Source organism: Schistocerca cancellata, chromosome 4 (genome assembly GCF_023864275.1).
Source record: "Schistocerca cancellata isolate TAMUIC-IGC-003103 chromosome 4, iqSchCanc2.1, whole genome shotgun sequence".
NCBI classification, from domain to species: Eukaryota; Metazoa; Arthropoda; class Insecta; order Orthoptera; family Acrididae; genus Schistocerca; species Schistocerca cancellata.
In genome coordinates this window covers 628,273,691-628,297,085 of record NC_064629.1, presented here as the reverse complement: position 1 = coordinate 628,297,085, position 23,395 = coordinate 628,273,691, and the positions used below count along the sequence as shown (strand labels likewise).

General features: G+C 43.1%; 1 protein-coding gene across 1 annotated transcript in view; it reads right to left on the bottom strand.

Moving 5' to 3' along the window:
* LOC126183190 (phosphonopyruvate decarboxylase-like) overlaps positions 1-23,395 on the bottom strand; it is a 109,424-nt gene that overhangs the window by 37,863 nt on the left and 48,166 nt on the right. The window contains exon 7 of the mRNA XM_049924933.1: positions 13,383-13,599. Within this exon, the coding sequence (XP_049780890.1) occupies positions 13,383-13,599 (217 nt within the window). The remainder of the gene's footprint in view (positions 1-13,382; positions 13,600-23,395) is intronic.

Here is a 23,395-nt window from a genome sequence, read left to right as displayed (position 1 = left end):
CCCTAAACTTTTAGAAGCTGTGCTATATAATTCTCCAGTTTAAATTTTCATTAATATGCACACCTAAGAACTTAAAACTTTCTACTCTATTATTTCTTGTTGATGTACTAGGTAAAAGCAGATGGGATACTTTCGTCGGTACAAAACTAGGTAAGCTGTGATTTTAAAAGATTAAAGGGAGCCAAATTGTGCTAAACCACTCAGTAATTTTCACAAAAACATCATTTACTATTTTCTCTGTTGAAGCTTCTTTGCTTGGCTTCAAAACAATGCTTGTATCCTGAGTGAATTTTTCACTCCACAGTGGACCGTAGGCTGATATGAAACTTCCTGGACGATTAAAACTGTATGCTAGACCAGGACTTGAGCCCAGGAGCTTAGCCTTTTGTGGGCAGTTCTCTACCAACTGAGCTATCCAAGCATGACTCACAATCCACACTCACAGCTTTACTTCCACAGTACCTCATATCCTGCCTTCCAAGCTCCACAGTTCTCCTGTGAATCTTGCAGGACTAGCACTCATGGAAGAAAGGATATTGAAGAGACATGGCTTAGCCATGGCCTGGGGGCTTTTTTCAGAATCAATTTTTTCTCTGCAGTGAAGTGTGCACTAATATGACACTTACTGGCAGATTAAAACTATGTGCTAGACTGAGACTCAAACCCGGGACCTTTGCCTTTTGCAAGCAGGTGCTCTACCAACTAAGCTACCCACGCATGACTCACAACCAATCCTCACAGCTTTACTTCTGCCCATACCTCATCCCCTACCTCCCAAATTTTGCAGAAGTTCTTCTGTGAAACTTGACGGGGAAGTTGCGTATCAACACAGTCCACTGCATAGTGAAAACTTTTTTCTGGAGTCACCCACTAGGCTATGACAAAGCTATATCTCTGCAATATCCTTTCTTCCAGGAGTGCTAATCCCACTAGTTCCAAAGGAGAAATTATATGAAATTTGGAATGTATGAGATGAGGTATTGGTGGAAGTAAAGCTGTGAGTTTGGGCCCCTCTGCCTGTAAAAACATCCTATGGGAGGGAACAGTACAGTCTCATCCGATTACATTGCTTATTTTCATTAGAAGTAACGTTTAATGTCCCTTGCAACATAGAATTCTTTTCTTTACATTCATTATGTTTGCAAGATGTTGGCCAGAAGAATCTTTTCCATGGATGATTTGCCTTAACAGTTTCCATTGCACTGTTTTAATTGAAATCATGTTCTATACACACTTATTAAGTCCCACAGTCACTTTGGTGGTAGCAGTCTTCTTATCTGAAATGATACCCCTCTTTAAGGACCTCCTGTCCCTGTCAGTCACTCTAGTATCGCTTGTACTACTTTATCTTGCAGAAGAAAATTTCTCTTCAACTCTGTCGTGATTAATTCCTATCAAAATCTTGACTGTTGAGACAGCTGTACCAGTTAACACCAGGAAGAAGCTTTTACAGGAAGACCATACCGTCTGACATGTGGTAGATCAATACATCATAAAAATCACAGAATACTTCTGTCTGAAAACACGTTCAAGAACATCACTTGAAACATGAGCGAAAAATACCTGCTGGCCGCTGTGGCTGAGTGGTTCTAGGCACTTCAGTCTGGAACCACGTGGCTGCTACAGTCGCAGGTTCGAATCCTGCCTCAGACATGGATGTGTGTGATGTCCTTAGGTTAGTTAGGTTTAAGTAGTTCTAAGTCTAGGGGACCGATGACCTCAGATGCTAAGTCTCATAGTGCTTAGAGTCATTTGAACCATTTTGGAAAAATACCTCAGTTAAAACACAAAATACGTAACACTGTCTACAGTAAACCTGTAAACAAAATGTGTAACATTATCAGCAGTACACCTGTAAAGAAAGACCCTGAGCCAGATGCAGTTGAGTACCCGTTCCAGAGGAAGTCTCTGGCCCGCAGGATCTGGGCAGCCACAGAGGGTGGCATTACTAGTTACTGAGAGCTCCAATGTCAGACGAATAATGTGTCCTCTTAGATATACGGCTGCTAAGGAGGGGAAGAAATCCAGTGAGCACTCTGTGTGGATCCTGGGAGGTGTCCATTCAGATGTGGAACGAGTGCTTGCAGGTGCCACGAAGAGCACAGAGTGCAGCCAACTGCAGGTGTTGGCTCATGTCGATACTAATGATGTGTGTCGCTTTTGATCGTAAGAGATTCTGTCTATTTTCAGGCGGCTATCTGAAGTGGTAAAGAGTGCAAGTCTTGCTTGTGAGATGAAGGCAGAGCTCACCATCTGTAGTATCGTCGACACGACCAATTGCGGACCTTTGGTTCAGAGTCGAGTCAAAGACTCTGAATTAGAGGCTTAGACGATTCTGCGACCGTGTAGATTGCAGAATTTTCGACTTATGCCATAGCGTGGCGGGGTTTCGGGTTCAGCTTAGTCTGTCAGGAGTCTACTACACACATGTAGTATCTACACGAGTAGTGTGGAGTGGGCGTTTTTTTTCTTTTAAAAAGGTTAGAGGTTGTCGGGAAAGACTAGAAAGGGCCTCAGTTTCAAAGGGTACAGGACAAGCAGAGGAAGAGGGTAGACGTAGCAACCATCAGTGGTTCAACTGTAAATTGTCGTAGCCGTGTCGGGAAAGAACCACAGCTCCAAGCGCTAATAGAAAGCACTGAAGCTCAAATGGTTACGGGTATCGAAAGCTGGCTAAAGCTGGAGATAAATTCAGCCGAAATGTTAACAAAAGATCTAACTGGGGTCAGAAAAGATAGTTTAAATACTGTTGGTGGCGCCGGGTTTGTTGTGGTTAGAAGTAGCAAAGTATGGTTAGAGTTATACTTGTCAACCGGAATATATTAATAATTGATTCCTTTTACCGACACCCCGACCCAGATAATTCAGTTGCTGAACAGTTAAAAAAAACTTGAGTATAATATAAATTGGTACCCCCCCCCCCATACAATTGCAGTTGGGGGTGGCTTCAATCTACCCTCGATTGTTAGTGAAAATACATGTTCAAAGCAGCTGGTAGATATAAAACATGGTCAGAAACTGTACTAAAATGCTTTCCCCGAAATTTATTTTTTAGCAGTTAGTTCAGAATCCCACTCGAAGTGTAAATGGTTGCAAAAACATGCTTGACCTCTTAGCAACAAATAATCCTGAGCAGGTACGGAGCATTATGAGGGATGCGGTGATAAGTGGCGGAATGTTCGCTGTAACGAGACTGACCACCGCATCATCGAAATCCACCAAAAGCAAATGCAAAATAAATCTATTTAAAAAAAAAAGCAGACAAAAATTTGCTTGACCTCTCATACCAGACGAGTGTAACCCAAATGTTTCCGTGATTGAGTAATTATGGTGTAGGCGTACGTGGAGACAGTGTTTGCATAGCAATCGCCGACATAGTGTAACTGAGGCAGAATAAGGGGAATCAGCCCGCATTCGCCGAGGCAGATGGAAAACCGCCTTAAAAACCATCCACAGACTGGCCGGCACATCGGACCTCGACACTAATTCCACCGGGCGGATTCGTGCCGGGGACCAGCATGCCTTCCCGCTCAGGAAGCAGCGTGATAGACCGAGCGGCTAGCCGGGCGGGCTCAACAGCCCCATACTTAGCAGTCATCTACAATCGCTCACACGTCGAAAGATGTATACCAAAAAACTGGAAAGCGGCATAACTCACACCAATACTCAAGAAAGGAAATAGGAGTAATCCGTTGAATTACAGACACATATCACTGACGTCGATTTGCAGTAGGATTTTGGAACATATACTATGTTAGAACATTATGAATTACCTCGGAGGTAAGTCAGTACGGATTCAGAAAATATCTGTCTTGTAAAAGACAGCTAGCTCTTCATTCTCACGAAGTAATGAGTGCTATTAACAGGGGATCTCCAATTGATTCCATGTTTCTACATTTTCGGAAGGTTTTTGACACCGTACTTCGCAAGAGACTTTTAATCAAATTGCGTGCCTATGGAGTATCGCTTCAGTTGTGTGACTGGATACGTGGTTTCCTTACAGAAAGGTCACAGTACATATCAGTCGACGGAAAATCTTCGCGCAAAGCGGAAGTGATATCTGGCGTTTCCCTATATGTCCGATTTAGGAGACAATCAGAGCAGCCCTATTAGATTTTTTACACAAGATGCTGTCATTTACCGTCTAGTAAACTCATCAGAAGATCAAAACCAATTTCAAAATGACTTAGAGACAATATCTGTGCGGTACGAAAAGTGGTAACTGTCTGTGAATACGGGAAAGTCATCACCATGAGAACGAGAAAAATCCGTTAAATGTCGGTTACACCATAAATCACGTAAATCTAAGGCTGTCAATGTAACTAATTACCTAGGCATTACAATTACGAGAAACTTAAATTGGAACGATCCCACAGATAATGTTGCGGGGAAGGCAAACCAAAGACTGCGTTTTATTAGGAGAACACTTAGAAGATGCAGCAGGCCTACTAAAGAGACTACTAACACTGCACTTGTCCGTCCTCTGCTAGAGTATTGTTGTGCGGTATGGGATCCTTACCAGACAGGATTGACTATGGATATAAAAAGAAGTCCAAAGAAGGGCAGCTTGTTTCTTTTTTTTTTATCACGTAACAGGGAAGTGAACGTCATGGACATGATAAGCGAGTTGAATGTAAAAATAGTTTATTGCCTTCCAGCTAGATAGGGAGAAATGGTCATCATAATAAAAGAAATGAAATTAGAGCTCGTACAGAAAGGTTTACGTGTTCATTTAAAAAAAAAATTGTTCAAATGTGTGTGAAATCTTGTGGGACTTAACTGCTAAGGTCATCAGTCCCTAAGCTTACACACTACTTAACCTAAATTATCCTAAGGACAAACACACACACCCATGCCCGAGGGAGGACTCGAACCTTCGCCGGGATCAGCCGCACAGTCCATGACTGTAGCGCCTTAGACCGATTTTTTTTTTCTTTCTCATTTTTGTACTATATTGGTCGATGAATTTGTTCGTAGCGGACGTCCGATAACAGCCGTTCAGGTTCTTTGTTGATCTGTTCACTCAGTTTTTTATTACAGAGGGTAGCTAACCCTCTGACCAAGCACGCTGAGCTACCGTGCCGGCTTTTTTTTTATGGGGCACATCGGCCCTCCAAAAATTAGTTAGAATATAAGTCCAAGGTGTTTGGCTGTGTACCATGACCGCTCGGCTAATCCCGCGCGGCTGTTCATTTTCCCCAGGCGCTGTTAAAGAGTGGAAGGGTAGAGAAATAGCTTGAAGGTGATTCAGAAAATCCTCTGCTAGGCACGTTAAGTGTGAACTGCAGAATAGTCATGCAAATGCAGAAGAACTACATACTACTATGGATAGGTTAGCCTCTTAAAAGAGTCTCACAATGACTACCAGTATCAGTTGAAAACTATTTCAAGTCAGACTCTTGTAGACGAACAGACACGCCAAATACTAGGAACTGATGAAACGACGAAATGCATGGCATACAGATGTCTACCAAGACGCTATAGTCGATGCCGTTTGAGTTGTACTGTACGTCTGGTCCCGGCGGAGGTTCGAGTCCTCCCTCGGGCCTGGGTGTGTGTGTTTGTCCTTAGGATAATTTAGGTTAAGTAGTGTGTAAGCTTAGTGACTTATGTCCTTAGCAGTTAAGTCCCATAAGATTTCACACACATTTGAACATTTTGTTTGAGTTGTAAACACCATAAACTCTAAAGGATACTATTCAAGACGATGGGCCTCTAAAGCAGCTGGCAGCCCATTACATACCCACTACACAATCAGAAAGTCACTTACTATAGAGAGTAATGTGGGGAAAGATACAAACACATAGGATTAACAAAACTCACAGAACTGTGTACCTCCCGCTGTGGCTTGTATATATCATCTTGTCGGTTCTCCAGAAAATAAGACAATGGTTTGCCTCGTTGAATACGCGGGTTCTCGTCAGATCACCGAAGTTACGCAACGTCGGGCACGGCCAGAACTTGGATGGATAACATCCTGGGTACGCCACGTTCTTGTTGGCTGCTTTCCCTTTGCCTTTATGGCAAAGGGGAAGAAGGGTGGTGGTGCAAGGTTCTTGCTCACCAGGCTTTGCGCCAGCGCCGTAGATCAAATTCCAAACCTCTCCGTAGTGTCTCTTGAAGTGAGGGCATATGACACCGTTGATAGTGGTCCGTCTGTCGAATGGGGATATTAAGCTCGGGGTCTCTTGGTGCTATTCGTGAGGAGTAGGCTATGTGCCGGTATATGATTTCACTCTTTCCCTTCTCTCACCGTCATCCGACACAAACACGACACCAGACTAAACACACCAACATTTATCAGATACACTTAAACACACAACTCTCACCATTCGTGTAGGAAAGGTCCCATTGTGAGTGAATGACGGAAAAACCCTTCCAATTAGGAGGCTGAGCCTGCCCTTCAAGGTCTCCCAGCCAGCAACGCTACACGACTTTACTTTTTTAAAGCAGAATCCAAAGTGACTGCATTTTTACGATGTCTATATACTGAGATGGCAAAACTAATGGTCACTGCACTTTCAGAACCATTCGTGCTGGAAGACTCATTTGACTAAGTACTTACACATTACAATTAACTAGAAGGTCCCAGGCATTTTACCTCAGAAACCTGCGAAAATATTAGACGAATCCTAACATAAAATCACATGGCGTTTTACACAAATTGCCTACAGCAAAGCTCCTGTTCCAAATAGAAACGGTGATTTTTGACAAAAGCAGTTTGCAACAAATCGTATTCAGGAAACTCCATCTAACGAGACAGTAATCACTTTGTGTAGATTAAGACCAATGTGTTCAAATTCAAATGGTTTATAATCTTGGTTAGTAAGAAAGTATTTATTATATTTGGCACGGCATCCTTATTCGCAAACTAAACAGTGTTGGATTCCCAAGTGCATTGTATATTTCAAGACCCCAAATCTCAATATAGAGCATTTAGGGAAAACTGTTTGCATTACCTGTTGTTGGAAATTGGAAATTTGTGGTAAGGTCTTATGGGACCAAACTGCGGAGGTCACCGGTCCGTGAGCTTACGCACTACTTAATCTAACTTACGCTAAGGATAACACACACACCCATGCCCGAGGGAGGACTCGAACCTCCGACGGGAGGAGCCGCGCGGACCGTGACAAGACCCCCTAGACCGCGCGGCTTACCTGTTGTTACGACAATAAGGTCACAAGGAGGTACTCCGGGGACTTCTACTGTTTATATTAGGTATTAATAACCTCCCAGCCTATACAGAAATCGATGATGGTCCTGGCACATTAATGCAGGGATCAGACAGCACTCAGGCCTCTCGAGCATTGCTTGAAGCAGTGGCGTGCTGGAACTAACAGTGCTGGGGGGTCCTGTGTACACGCAGACTAAAACAACTACACAAATACAATGATATCATTACTCACAGTCAGCGTCTCGAGGTACAGTTGGACTGAACCTCATTTGGGAGGGACGAGATGATCACAAGTTACCAAGAGTAGGCGTCATACTCAAAAAATGTTCCTTAATACTTAAAAGGCAAAATAAACTGATCATTGGAATGGATAAGTTGATGTATCTGACACTCATTAGGCTAATGATGTCTACAACTCGCATTTCAGGATACCCAGCGACAGCATGTCTGAACTATTTGCAGGTCAAACAGAAAAAAAAAATCCTTCACCGTTTGACGATCTAAACTTGCACTCTTCAAGTTATCACAGGATGCGTAGCGGAGGGATAAATGATGTACAAGAATCATTTCCATTCATCCTGTCTCATGCGCGAATGTTACAGGGGGAGTATGGTCGTTGCCATCTGTTTTCGCCAGAATTTCTCTAATTTTGACCTCTTGATCCTTACCTGAGGTATAAGCTGTAGGCAGTAATATATATTTTTTAATTATCAGTGTGGACTCAGAACATTTAGAGTATGGCTCTGCGTGTAAAACTGCCTTTTTTTTCTTTTTTTCTTTTTAGCGTATACCATTGGAGGTGGTTAAGCATTTCTGTGATACTGTCATTCTCACTAAACAACCCCGTAACGAATCACACATCTACTATTTTAATTTTCTCTATGTCTCCCGTTGGAAAAGGACTCAGACATACTTACTATACACAAGAACTGTTCCAAAGAGGGTTTCCCAGTTATCATCTTCGTTACTGAATTACGCTTTCTTCAGATTCTTGCGATACGTCTGTCTGACATCTCCCTTCTCCACTGCTAGATTTATGTGGCTGTTCCACGTAAATCACTTGAAACAGATAATTCTAGATGTTTGACAGTTGTGATTAATTCCAGTGATTGATGTACGATCGTGTAGGCGAGCGATAGCGAACCCTTTCGTCTACTTACGAGGCGTTTTGAAATCAAAAAAGACATGTTAAGATATCTCAATAATTTTATTTTTACATGAAAGCCTGTACCTTAATCAACTTTTCTACATAATTTCCGTCAATATTGAGGCACTTGTCATAACGTTGTACCAGTTTTTGAATACCCTCCTCACAGAAGTCTGCCGCCTGACTTGTTAACCACTGCATCACCACTGTTTTGACTTAGTCATCGTCTTGAAGACGCTGACCGCCCAGGTGTTTCTTCAAGTGCAGGAACAGATGGTGGTCACTGGGCGCAAGATCGGGGCTGTACAGAGAATGATCTAGAGTTTCCCATCGTAAAGATGTGACGAGATCTTTGGTCTGATTCACCACATGCGAACGGGCATTGTCTTGCGGCAAAACGATGCCCTTGCTCAACTTCCACGGACTGTTGCTTTGATTCTGGTGTGACGTAGGCCACCCATGTTTCATCGCCCGTTAACAATTTGGCTTAAGAAATCATCACCGCCGTTGTGGTACCGCTCAAGGAAAGTCAATGCACTGTCTAAACGTCTGGTTTTGTGCACATACGTCAACATTTTCGGTACCCAACGTGCGCACGAGAAACATTAGGAAAGTCATCCCGCAAGGAGGATACCGTAAAGCGTCTGTTTTCTCTCACCTTATTGTTCACTTCCTGCACCAAACTTTCAATAACGACCGAAGGACGCCCACTCCGTTGTTCATCATGCACATTTGTGCGGCCATCTTTAAATGCTCTCACCCACTTTCTTACCATTCCATCACTCATAATGTTTTCTCCGTAAACTGCACAGATCTCACGATGAATATCAATCGCTTTTAGGCCTTTAACACTAAGAAATCTTATAACAGCCCGTACTTCACAGTCGGCGGGACTCACGATTATCGGAGGCATCTTAAACACTCAGAACACAACGTAAACAAGGAAGAATCAGATTGTAACGGCGTCAGTGCGTAGATTAAGGTACACGTTTTAATGTAAAAATAAAATTATTGAGATATCTTAGCACGTCTTTTCTTAATTTCAAAACGGTACTTACTTAAAAAACACGCCTCGAATATGCATAACAGCACACTTATTTATGTTGAGGATCCACTGCCAAACTTCGCACTAGGCACTGACCTTCTTCAAGTGTCCTACATATTATCAAAACTTCCTACAAATATGACCTCCCAATATACATACCACTGCATTGTCTGCAAACAGTCTTAGAGAGCTATTAATGTTATCTATTAGGCCGTTTGCAGTAACGATGCTATCACACTCCCATGATGTACACTGAACGATACTTTCACCGCGTATCCCCTTTAAGAACGACGTAATGGGTTCTCTTAGTGAGGAAACATTCAGTCCATTCTCATACCTGTTCCGATATTCCGTAGGAACTTATTTTGTTCACTGGGCTACAATACGGAAATGTATCGAAGGCTTTCCGGAAGTATACACAGCGTCATACTCGGCTTCGCTATCTACAGCCTGCTGGATCTCGTAAGCGAATAGAGCAGCCTGAGTTTTACACCATCGGTGCCTTCGGAATCCATATTAACCATCTGTAACTTTGTCGCAAACAAAGAGTCGAGCGAATGAATTTTGGCCATGAATGAGACACTGAACTCATATTCGGGAGGAGAGGAGTTCATATCCCCTGGGACCATCGTCATTTATATTTCCCGTGGTTTCCGTAAATCACTAGTGGCGAATGATGGGGTGGCTTTTTGAACAAGACCACAGTAGAGGCTGGCCTGAGTGGCCGAGCGGTTCTAGGCGCTTCAGTCTGGAACCGCGCGACCGCTACGGTCGCAGGTTCGAATCCTGCCTCTGGCATGGATGTGTGTGATGTCTTTAGGTTAGTTAGGTTTAAGTAGTTCTAAGTTCTAGCGGACTGATGACCTCAGATGTTAAGTCCCATAGTGCTCAGAGCCATTTGAACCATTTTTTGAACCACAGTAGATTTGATTCTCCATCCTTTACCGCTCCAAATTTTTGATTCCTTTTTAGTAATCTTTACGTCAAGTTCTAACATCCCTTTCTATGAGAAGAAATACTTTAGCACTCTGTTCTACGTTGAACAGTAGACGTACTCTAGTTGCTTATAAATACTGATAACTGATATTGCAACTTTAGCTTGGATGTATCGGTACTGTGTCGTGGTTTATCCGTAATGAGCACGAAGGATGCATCCGCCCGCTTTATTTTGTAGATAATAGGAGCGACGAGCTAAAACCTGATGATCATACTGTCTTACTGAATGGACATTACTTAGTTCAATGGCAGATCCATTCTCATATGCTATGTATTCATTGTCTATTAAAAATACCTGAAGTGATTGTCCTGCAGCGAGACATCATTATATCGAGCACAATAAATAAAATTTCTGTTAGAAGGTGTACAGTGTGCATGCGAAGCGGCCTTCGTAAAGAAGATGTCGATCTGGTCCATTGCATTTGACGTCTCATTATATGCAGCACCCTGTTTAATATCCTGGCCACGTGAGGATGTAAAACTGGAAATAGTGTCCTAGACGGGGAGTATGAGCAACAAGTTTCTCGCGGAGGCAAGAGATATCCGCCTGGTATTGAGGCTGCGCGTATCGCAGATCTCACGACAGTGGCGTAACGCGGCCCACAGCTAACACACTTTACTATTGTTTTTATCTGTGCTGCGTATTCATCACTCACAAATTGTGCACCATACGGTGGTTGGACGTGGAATTTGATTCTGGATTCATACTGGATTTTATTTACTGATGGTGTAGGTGACGGACTTGGTGCTCTTATATGGTTCTTCGTAGCTTACGATCCATACAGTCTAGAGTTCTGCCTTCGGCGAACTGCACTGTGGCGGAATGGGTGGCGGATATTGGTTTATCGCCCTCTGTAACACTTCTTTGTGAGTGAATGTGCTGACTTCTCTGTCAGAAGAACCCGTTTTCAAATATTTCACGAAGTGATCAATCATTTAACCAGACCAAATGAAGTATTATAAATTCTTACTCAATACGATCTATTCACATAACAGATGAAAAATTTTATCAGCAAAATTAAGCTACTGAGGAAGAGGTACATCAAGTTTAAACTAACCACTTCAGAAGACAGCTGATTACTGCACACTGAAGCGAAACCTCTCGTGATTGGTTCCGCTCAATTACATCAGCAGATCTAAATTACTACCATACAAATAATCGTTAATAATTACAGTTTGGCATATAAGGCCTCTGGATCCGATGAATTATGAAATCTATTAAATTCTCGAAGAACATAGTCCCTTTCAACAATATCTGAGTAAGCACGTCAAAGCGAACACGACTGAATCATACACTCCTGGAAATTGAAATAAGAACACCGTGAATTCATTGTCCCAGGAAGGGGAAACTTTATTGACACATTCCTGGGGTCAGATACATCACATGATCACACTGACAGAACCACAGGCACATAGACACAGGCAACAGAGCATGCACAATGTCGGCACTAGTACAGTGTATATCCACCTTTCGCAGCAATGCAGGCTGCTATTCTCCCATGGAGACGATCGTAGAGATGCTGGATGTAGTCCTGTGGAACGGCTTGCCATGCCATTTCCACCTGGCGCCTCAGTTGGACCAGCGTTCGTGCTGGACGTGCAGACCGCGTGAGACGACGCTTCATCCAGTCCCAAACATGCTCAATGGGGGACAGATCCGGAGATCTTGCTGGCCAGGGTAGCTGACTTACACCTTCTAGAGCACGTTGGGTGGCACGGGATACATGCGGACGTGCATTGTCCTGTTGGAACAGCAAGTTCCCTTGCCGGTCTAGGAATGGTAGAACGATGGGTTCGATGACGGTTTGGATGTACCGTGCACTATTCAGTGTCCCCTCGACGATCACCAGTGGTGTACGGCCAGTGTAGGAGATCGCTCCCCACACCATGATGCCGGGTGTTGGCCCTGTGTGCCTCGGTCGTATGCAGTCCTGATTGTGGCGCTCACCTGCACGGCGCCAAACACGCATACGACCATCATTGGCACCAAGGCAGAAGCGACTCTCATCGCTGAAGACGACACGTCTCCATTCGTCCCTCCATTCACGCCTGTCGCGACACCACTGGAGGCGGGCTGCACGATGTTGGGGCGTGAGCGGAAGACGGCCTAAAGGTGTGCGGGACCGTAGCCCAGCTTCATGGAAACGGTTGCGAATGGTCCTCGCCGATACCCCAGGAGCAACAGTGTCCCTAATTTGCTGGGAAGTGGCGGTGCGGTCCCCTACGGCACTGCGTAGGATCCTACAGTCTTGGCGTGCATCCGTGCGTCGCTGCGGTCCGGTCCCAGGTCGACGGGCACGTGCACCTTCCGCCGACCACTGGCGACAACATCGATGTACTGTGGAGACCTCACGCCCCACGTGTTGAGCAATTCGGCGGTACGTCCACCCGGCCTCCCGCATGCCCACTATACGCCCTCGCTCAAAGTCCGTCAACTGCACATACGGTTCACGTCCACGCTGTCGCGGCATGCTACCAGTGTTAAAGACTGCGATGGAGCTCCGTATGCCACGGCAAACTGGCTGACACTGACGGCGGCGGTGCACAAATGCTGCGCAGCTAGCGCCATTCGACGGCCAACACCGCGGTTCCTGGTGTGTCCGCTGTGCCGTGCGTGTGATCATTGCTTGTACAGCCCTCTCGCAGTGTCCGGAGCAAGTATGGTGGGTCTGACACACCGGGGTCAATGTGTTCTTTTTTCCATTTCCAGGAGTGTATTTCACTCATCATAGTCGTGAATGGAGTTAACATTTACACACTAGTAAATAGTTCTCTATCTAGAAATTAACCTAAGATCTGCTGTTAAAAAATCAACGACGTAATAGTAAAAAATATTTTCTGACCTACTAAGGAAATATATCAAACAAAAAGATTTTAGAAATCATCGTTACAATCTTTTATTTTTTCATAGCTTCTAAATTGTACTTAGGCCTGCAGGATGACCCAAAGAAGAATTAAATCGAAATTTTCAACAAATGAAGTGTTTAAATTAAAATTAAAAGCAATAATGAAAGCATTACCTGTCTACTTGGCTTCTGCAACGCGATTCCTAGGGCGATTGTAGAGGCATGGCCCATGGATCCCACTGTCAAAAAATCCTTTTCGTGTCCGTGTTCTCTCGAAACTCGATATTCGAAGAGTTCTCTGGAAAGCATTCCTGTTGTGCTCACAATAATCGAATTATCCATTATTGTATCCACAATAATCTGCAGTGCCATTTCCCTTGTCATCGAGTACCTGGAAGAATACGCGAAAAACTTTAGTGTCTGCGAGTTGCATTGAAACAAAAGAAAACTATTTCTGGCCATATAAGTTGTATTCATATTCATCATAGCTAACACTTGGTTTAAGAATCATGACAGAAGGTTGTATACATGGAAGAACCCTGGAGATACTAAAAGGTATCAGATAGATTATATAATGGTAAGACAGAGATTTAGGAGCCAGGTTTTAAATTGTAAGACATTTCCAGGGGCAGATGTGGACTCTGACCACAATCTATTGGTTATGACCTGTAGATTAAAACTGAAGAAACTGCAAAAAGATGGGAATTTAAGGCGATGGGACCTGGATAAACTGAAAGAACCAGAGGTTGTACAGAGTTTCAGGGAGAGCATAAGGGAACAATTGACAGGAATGGGGGAAAGAAATACAGTAGAAGAAGAATGGGTAGCTTTGAGGGATGAAGTAGTGAAGGCAGCAGAGGATTAAGTAGGTAAAAAGATGAGGGCTAGTAGAAATCCTTGGGTAACAGAAGAAATATTGAATTTAATTGATGAAAGGAGAAAATATAAAAATGCAGTAAATGATGCAGGCAAAAAGGAATACAAACGTCTCAAAAATGAGATCGACAGGAAGTGCAAAATGGCTAAGCAGGGATGGCTAGAGGACAAATGTAAGGATGTAGAGGCTTATCTCACTAGGGGTAAGATAGATACTGCCTACAGGAAAATTAAAGAGACCTTTGGAGATGAGAGAACCACTTGTATGAACATCAAGAACTCAGATGGAAACCCAGTTCTAAGCAAAGAAGGGAAAGCAGAAAGATGGAAGGAGTATATAGAGGGTCTATACAAGGGCGATGTACTTGAGGACAATATTATGGAAATGAAAGAGGATGTAGATGAAGATGAAATGGGAGATACGATACTGCGTGAAGAGTTTGACAGAGCACTGAAAGACCTGAGTCGAAACAAGGCCCCCGGAGTAGACAACATTCCACTGGAACTACTGACGGCCTTGGGAGAGCCAGTCCTGACAAAACTCTACCATCTGGTGAGCAAGATGTATGAAACAGGTGAAATACCCTCAGACTTCAAGAAGAATATAATAATTCCAATCCCAAAGAAAGCAGGTGTTGACAGATGTGAAAATTACCGAACAATCAGTTTAATAAGCCACAGCTGCAAAATACTAACACGAATTCTTTACAGACGAATGGAAAAACTAGTAGAAGCCGACCTCGGGGAAGATCAGTTTGGATTCCGTAGAAATACTGGAACAGGTGAGGCAATACTGACCTTACGACTTATCTTAGAAGAAAGATTAAGGAAAGGCAAACCAACGTGTCTAGCATTTGTAGACTTAGAGAAAGCTTTTGACAATGTTGACTGGAATACTCTCTTTCAAATTCTAAAGGTGGCAGGGGTAAAATACAGGGAGCGAAAGGCTATTTACAATTTGTACAGAAACCAGATGGCAGTTATAAGAGTCGAGGGACATGAAAGGGGAGCAGTGGTTAGGAAGGGAGTAAGACAGGGTTGTAGCCTCTCCCCGATGTTATTCAATCTGTATATTGAGCAAGCAGTGAAGGAAACGAAAGAAAAATTCGGAGTAGGTATTAAAATACATGGAGGAGAAATAAAAACTTTGAGGTTCGCCGATGACAATGTAATTCTGTCAGAGGCAGCAAAGGACTTGGAAGAGCAGTTGAACGGAATGGATGGTGTCTTGAAGGGAGGATATAACATCAACATCAACAAAAGCAAAACGAGGATAATGGAATGTCGTCGAATTAAGTCGGGTGATGTTGAGGGTATTAGATTAGGAAATGAGACACTTAAAGTAGTAAAGGAGTTTTGCTATTTGGGGAGCAAAATAACTGATGATGGTCGAAGTAGAGAGGATATAAAATGTAGACTGGCAATGGCAAGGAAAGCGTTTCTGAAGAAGAGAAATTTGTTAACATCGAGCATAGATTTAAGTGTCAGGAAGTCATTTCTGAAAGTATTTGTATGGAGTGTAGCCATGTATGGAAGTGAAACATGGACGGTAAATAGTTTGGACAAGAAGAGAATAGAAGCTTTCGAAATGTGGTGCTACAGAAGAATGCTGAAGATTAGATGGGTAGATCACATAACTAATGAGGAAGTATTGAATAGGATTGGGGAGAAGAGAAGTTTGTGGCACAACTTGACCAGAAGAAGGGATCGGTTGGTAGGACCTGTTCTGAGGCATCAAGGGATCACCAACTTATTATTGGAGGGCAGCGTGGAGGGTAAAAATCGTAGGGGGAGACCAAGAGATGAATACACTAAGCAGATTCAGAAGGATGTAGGTTGCAGTAAGTACTGGGAGATGAAGAAGCTTGCACAGGATAGAGTAGCATGGAGAGCTGCATCAAACCAGTCTCAGGACTGAAGACCACAACAACAACAACAAGTTGTATTAAGCAAAATTTCCTTGCTGGAATAAATTTTGGAGCAAAACACTGTTGCTGTTTCATCTAATCCACCTCCATGCAGATCGGTCACAGTGCAAGGCGATTGACCCGGGTTTAACTCAAGGGAGTGTCAGGAATTATAGCGTGGTAGGAGGGCTGGAATAGGGAGCACTCAGTTTTATGAGGCCAACTGAGAAACTGCTTATATGAAAAGCAGCGCATCCATTGTCTAGAAGTATCTACAAGGCCGAAAGCGGCCAAGATCGAGATGTGCTGATCCCAGTCGCATCCAAATGACTCCATCCGGCTGGCTGTTCGGTTTCGCGTGGTCCCCTGGAACTAATCGTGGGCTACCTATCCTTAGCGTAAGTTAGTTTAAGTTAGACTGAGTAGTTCATAAGGTTAGGGACCGATGACCCCAGCAGTTTGGTCCCATAAGACCTTACCACAAAGAGAGCTTGACTGTATTTACATGCGCAGCTACGAGGTATTAATCTGGTCTTAAATAGTAACTGGCTTCCTGCCGGAAACAGTCGCTGCAACTCGAAGAACCGTAGTTTTTAGGCGCTATGACGCACGCTACAGGGCCCGCATGTCTCGTTTGGCCCTGTCCTAGGCGTTGACTCGGAAGGGCAGATCCAATTGCATGGCCACCTCTCTCCCCTGATCTCACGCTTCTTGACCTTTTTTCTTTGTGTGTGTGACATATCAGGAGCCTTATGCACTTGGTGCCAGCTCCCGACGAAGCAGCATTTCTCGCCAGGATAATTGCAGCGTCTGATGGCGTTCGTGTGATGCCTGGTGTACTTGGTATAGTGCACCAGAATTTTCTACGAGGATGTTACACCTGTATTGAATATAGTGATCGCCATTTTGAACACATTCTGTAATTTAAATCATTGTTGAGTAAACAGTTAACTGTTTTCGTTGAAATTAAGGTGCAAATGCATTGATAGTCTTTATTGTCACTGACATTCAAAACTTTTCATCCACTCACGATAACTTCCAAGACCATATGTCCCCTATTCCTAAGTTGTATTTCGACTGCTCTATCAGCTCCTTCAGTTTATGCGCAACCTATTGAATCACCCTGTATTCGATATGATTTTTAATATTCGTTACTCAAGTCATCAGGAAACAAGAGTCAACAAACCGGAAAGAAAAATCTATACGAACGTGGGTTTACCATTTATAAATTTCCTAATTATCGTTCTAGTTCTGCTGTAATAGTGGAATCTCTCTTGTCGATACAGTATATGCTCAAAATGATCATTTTAGGGTTGAATGTAATCATGCAGTCGTCGTCTTGTAGTCGTTGTAGTGAAATAACCGAAAATGTCTGGGAACGAATATTTCCTAGACACGTATAACGTACGCAGCTACTTTCCTGTGTTAATACATTGCTAGACCCTAGTCTGGAAGGCATATATTTTTAGAAACATTTGAAGAAACTGCTTATTTAGAATTCGTTTCAATCCCCGAAATGCTTTGTCAGGGCATACAATATGGCCGAAAACGAAAGTGACAAGCACCTGACATTTTTGAAATGTGTCATTCTCAGATACCCATATAAGTAATTAATAACCAAAATATCTGTGTTACGCAGAGAAAAATATTTGTTAGTACTTGTGGAGGACAGTTATTATAAATCAAAGTATACCTGCAGATGAAAAAAATATAATGACTATCGTCTAGGCGAGGCAGATGGCTCTGCCAACGTCAAAGAAGTAAGAATAGGGAAGATAAACGTTAACGCGTTGTTTGACTATGTGATTAAGAAAAACCAACAATGAGTCGTGTACAGAATTTATAGAGAAAAGCCGAAGATGAAACTATGAAGCACACAGCAATGGTACTTCAAAAATTCAAGATCGGAAATAAATCAAGACGACATGTACTCTCCTGCCGTACATAATTTCATGTTTGTTTTCATACCCCTCTCCGCAGGTATTAGCAAATATGGACAGTTGGGTAGACAAGCAGTAACGACCATTGGTGACTGTGTTAATCCAACGTCTCACGTAGTGTTTTCCGGTAACAAATGTTAATAATCTTCCATTCTTACTTGTGAATTTGTGGCAACAGAGCAATTCAGCACCACGTTGCGAACGGAACAAAAAATTGTTCAAATGGCTCTGAGCACTATGGGACTCAACTGCTGTGGTCATAAGTCCCCTAGAACTTAGAACTACTTAAACCTAACTAACCTAAGGACATCACACCCAGCCATGCCCGAGGCAGGATTCAAACCTGCGACCGTAGCGGTCGTGCGGTTCCAGACTGTAGCGCCTTTAACCGCTCGGCCACTCCGGCCGGCAACGGAACAAAATTTCTGTATCTGTGAACAAATATTGTAAGTGTACATTTACAATTCTGTTGTTTCACATCAAGTGAAATAATACTAGGTCTACAACAGTTACCAATATAGACGTTCGCCAGCACAAAGATGTGAGTACAAACAAATTCCAAAGCTTGAATATTTAGAAGTCCAAATACATTCCTTACTCACTGCATGTAACACTAACCGGAGCTACGGGGAAATGAAGATGAATACTTTTCCTTCTCACTCTTCTCTCGTCTGCTTCGACGATATCTTCTCAGTGAAACTAAATGTTATTCGACGTTGTACTGTTTTAAATATTTCTCCCTTACTTTCTTTATATCTCTCTTTTTATATTGTCGAAACGGATTTTAATTTCCGAACGTACGTGATTTTTTAAAGTTTTAAATGTTGCTAGCTTCTACAATTCTGTGTACTGTCTCGTAAATGCTGCGTCTCTACTAATTTGTCATGGTATAAAAGCATAACTCACATGCCCCAAAAACGTAACTTTTCACAAATGACTAAAAACGTGTTTTACATGCGTCGTGCGCATGTCCCATATATTGACATCAGTATGTGCAAGAACAATGGCTATAAATCATTATGTACATTTCTGATTATGTTTGCTTATTGAGAAATTACAATTATTTAAGGTTATATTATGGATCATGTGAGTTTTGTTAATGAGCTATGGAACATGTAAGTTTTGACAATATCCATTTTGGATCTTGTGAGTTTTGGTACTGAGCTGTTTGGACGATGTTGGTTTCGCGGAAACTATCGTGTTGCGACTCGATATCCAACACTTTTTGGTTCCGACTGCAAGCCACTTTCTCTTCTACAGTGTATATATAATATTACATTCCGATGTTAATCGTGATACATACCAATTATTCATCTTTTATGGACTTTACTTTGTTAGTTTACAAAAGATATTCTCTAGTTTGGAATACCGTTTGCAATTTCATAAAATAAATGTCTACCGTGCACATTTCTTCAGTTTAATGATCAAAGGAATTTACAAATTTTCCATTCATGAGAACTAATTATTGATCACAAAGAAAAGTAGAATATTATAATCAGGAAAATAATTCAAACTTGTTAGGCATTCTTTGAAAAGAAAGAAACTATCAAATACCAAAAGAAGATAAGCTACTAAATAAAACTGAAGATTTGAAGGAGATTCACTTCTAAAACTTAAAATAATTTTACTCTTCTATGTCTACACCACAACATTAAGTTGCTCTTGAATCATGTCACACATACACTCATGATCAGTTTGATCCGACGTATTCTCATCAATGACATGCTTATAGAACTTGAACTCCTCAATTTCTCTCCAGTTTTCCCCATAATGTGCAGTCAGAAGTTTTTCAACATCCCTCCTTTTCTCTAAAGAGATTGAATTCTTTGGTTGGATGAGTTCGGGATGTGTAAGTGCATTTACTCCAGATTTAAACACAGATCTAAACACTCCAAAGTCATTTCTGTACGTTTGTTCACCACGCACGAGAATTCTATTTCCCACTCCGCGCTTTATGTAAATGAGCTTACATTTTGAAATTGAAAAATGCCATGATCCTGGATTTCGTAATGCAATTTTCACACAATTCTTGAAGTCGGCAACAATAGAGTCTCTTCCTACCAATTTCAATGTTGACTGACTCGAAATTATCTCATACACTTGTTCAGGCTCTACTATTACTTCCATTGTTTTCATTTTCCTTTCTGTATTTCCAAACACACGGTCTGGAGGAATGTAACTATGACCGGTGACTGGAAAAATTATTTCATTTCCATCAATATGTGGCGGAGACTTTAAGGAAAGCCAAAACATACACATCGCAACCAAAGTAGAATTCTTATTTTGTGCAGCACACCCATCACATACCAATCGAATTTGTTTGTAATGGGACGTGTCTAGGAAGTTTAATGTATCAAACACACATGAGACTATAGTGTTTGAATCTCGGCTGAATTCATTTTCTGTCCAACAATAAGAAGTGACAGTGGAACGGTTTAACTCAGATTTACTGTGACCTTTAACAATGGTAAAATACTAGACATAAATTTGTCTGCTATAATAGCATGAATGATCTGGAACTTTGGGCAATGGAATATTCTCCTCACAATCAAATGAAAGAATTAACGTTTCAACGTCTTTGTCCTTCGGGTTGTTAAAAAATGCCATACACTTTAACTTGTGAACCCTTTTTTTAGTAATTAATTGAGTTTTCTTGTTAGGGTCTCTCTCATGTTTTAACTTTTCAGCTAGGCTTAAGCATGTAGAACACACATCCGTTCTCGGTGTACCAAGGCCTACGTTGTATTTTGTGTTAAAGATGTAGCTGAAGTAAGATAGCTTCACAGGGATGTTTTCGGGCTTGGGAGAATAAATTTTCCATAACATTTTACAGTTCATATTCGCAGGCAGATACCGTCTTTCTGTTCGTCCTCTACAGTAATGTGTCTCTACATACTTTAGACTATTGATAAACTTCATGACACAGTCTCTCTTGGGTTCATATTCTGCCGCCCTACTGAAGCCACCTCTCCGGTCTTGTACAAAACTTTGCCGATGAAACTGTTTAGTGATATTATTTATTCTGAATCGTGACATTCCCAATACATTTATAAAGGTTGACATGCAAACTGGAACTTTATTTTTCTGTGTGCTTCGTATAAAATACACTCCTGGAAATGGAAAAAAGAACACATTGACACCGGTGTGTCAGACCCACCATACTTGCTCCGGACACTGCGAGAGGGCTGTACAAGCAATGATCACACGCACGGCACAGCGGACACACCAGGAACCGCGGTGTTGGCCGTCGAATGGCGCTAGCTGCGCAGCATTTGTGCACCGCCGCCGTCAGTGTCAGCCAGTTTGCCGTGGCATACGGAGCTCCATCGCAGTCTTTAACACTGGTAGCATGCCGCGACAGCGTGGACGTGAACCGTATGTGCAGTTGACGGACTTTGAGCGAGGGCGTATAGTGGGCATGCGGGAGGCCGGGTGGACGTACCGCCGAATTGCTCAACACGTGGGGCGTGAGGTCTCCACAGTACATCGATGTTGTCGCCAGTGGTCGGCGGAAGGTGCACGTGCCCGTCGACCTGGGACCGGACCGCAGCTACGCACGGATGCACGCCAAGACCGTAGGATCCTACGCAGTGCCGTAGGGGACCCCACCGCCACTTCCCAGCAAATCAGGGACACTGTTGCTCCTGGGGTATCGGCGAGGACCATTCGCAACCGTCTCCATGAAGCTGGGCTACGGTCCCGCTCACCGTTAGGCCGTCTTCCGCTCACGCCCCAACATCGTGCAGCCCGCCTCCAGTGGTGTCACGACAGGCGTGAATGGAGGGACGAATGGAGACGTGTCGTCTTCAGCGATGGGAGTCGCTTCTGCCTTGGTGCCAATGATGGTCGTATGCGTGTTTGGCGCCGTGCAGGTGAGCGCCACAATCAGGACTGCATACGACCGAGGCACACAGGGCCAACACTCGGCATCATGGTGTGGGGAGCGATCTCCTACACTGGCCGTACACCACTGGTGATCGTCGAGGGGACACTGAATAGTGCACGGTACATCCAAACCGTCATCGAACCCATCGTTCTACCATTCCTAGACCGGCAAGGGAACTTGCTGTTCCAACAGGACAATGCACGTCCGCATGTATCCCGTGCCACCCAACGTGCTCTAGAAGGTGTAAGTCAACTACCCTGGCCAGCAAGATCTCCGGATCTGTCCCCCATTGAGCATGTTTGGGACTGGATGAAGCGTCGTCTCACGCGGTGTGCACGTCCAGCACGAACGCTGGTCCAACTGAGGCGCCAGGTGGAAATGGCATGGCAAGCCGTTCCACAGGACTACATCCAGCATCTCTACGATCGTCTCCATGGGAGAATAGCAGCCTGCATTGCTGCGAAAGGTGGATATACACTGTACTAGTGCCGACATTGTGCATGCTCTGTTGCCTGTGTCTATGTGCCTGTGGTTCTGTCAGTGTGATCATGTGATGTATCTGACCCCAGGAATGTGTCAATAAAGTTTCCCCTTCCTGGGACAATGAATTCACGGTGTTCTTATTTCAATTTCCAGGAGTGTATTTCGTCGTTCTAACAAGGGAACCTCCCCATCGCACGCCCCTCAGATTTTGTTATAAGTTGGCATAGTGGATAAGCCTTGAAAAACCGAACACAGATCAATCGAGAAAACAGGAAGAAGTTGTGTGGAACTGTAGAAAAAAAATTAAGCAAAATATAGAAACTGAGTAGTCCATGTGCAAGATAGGCAACATCAAGGATAATGTGAGCTCAGGAGCGCCATGGTCCCGTGGTTAGCGTGAACCGCTGAGGAACGAGAGGTCCTTGGTTCAAGTCTTCCCTCGTGTTAAAAGTTTACTTTTTTTATTTTCCCAAAGTTATGATCTGTCCGTTCGTTCATTGACGTCTCTCTTCACTGTAATAAGTTTAGTGTCTGTGTTTTGCGACCGCACGGCAAAACCGTGCGATTAGTAAACAAAAGGATGTGCCTCTCCGATGGGAACCGAAACCATTTCATCGCAAGGTCATAGGTCAACCGATTCCTCCACAGGAAAACACGTCTGCTATATATTGTATACGACACTGGTGACGGCATGTGCGTCAAATGACAGGGATATGTTGTCGACCCACCGAACTTGTACACTTGGTGAATGGGTAAAAAGACTTCTACCTTGCCCGATTTAGGTTTTCTTGTGGATGTGATAATCACTCCCAAAAAAGTGACGATAACATAAGAGTTTGACACATAAACTGAAACAAATGAATGCAACAGTTTCACAGTCACACAGTTTTCCCTGTGCTCTGTCAAAACATCTTTTTAACGTTTTCAAATTTTTCCTTGTGTAGACCGTCAAATCCTGAATATGTCCAAGCCAATCTGAACATGTCATGGAATTTTGGAGAGCGAAGTTCATTATGTGTGAGTACCTGAACTTTGATAATTGTCTGAAAATAAAATATTAAAATTATCACTCGATGGAAGACTTGAACCAAGGAC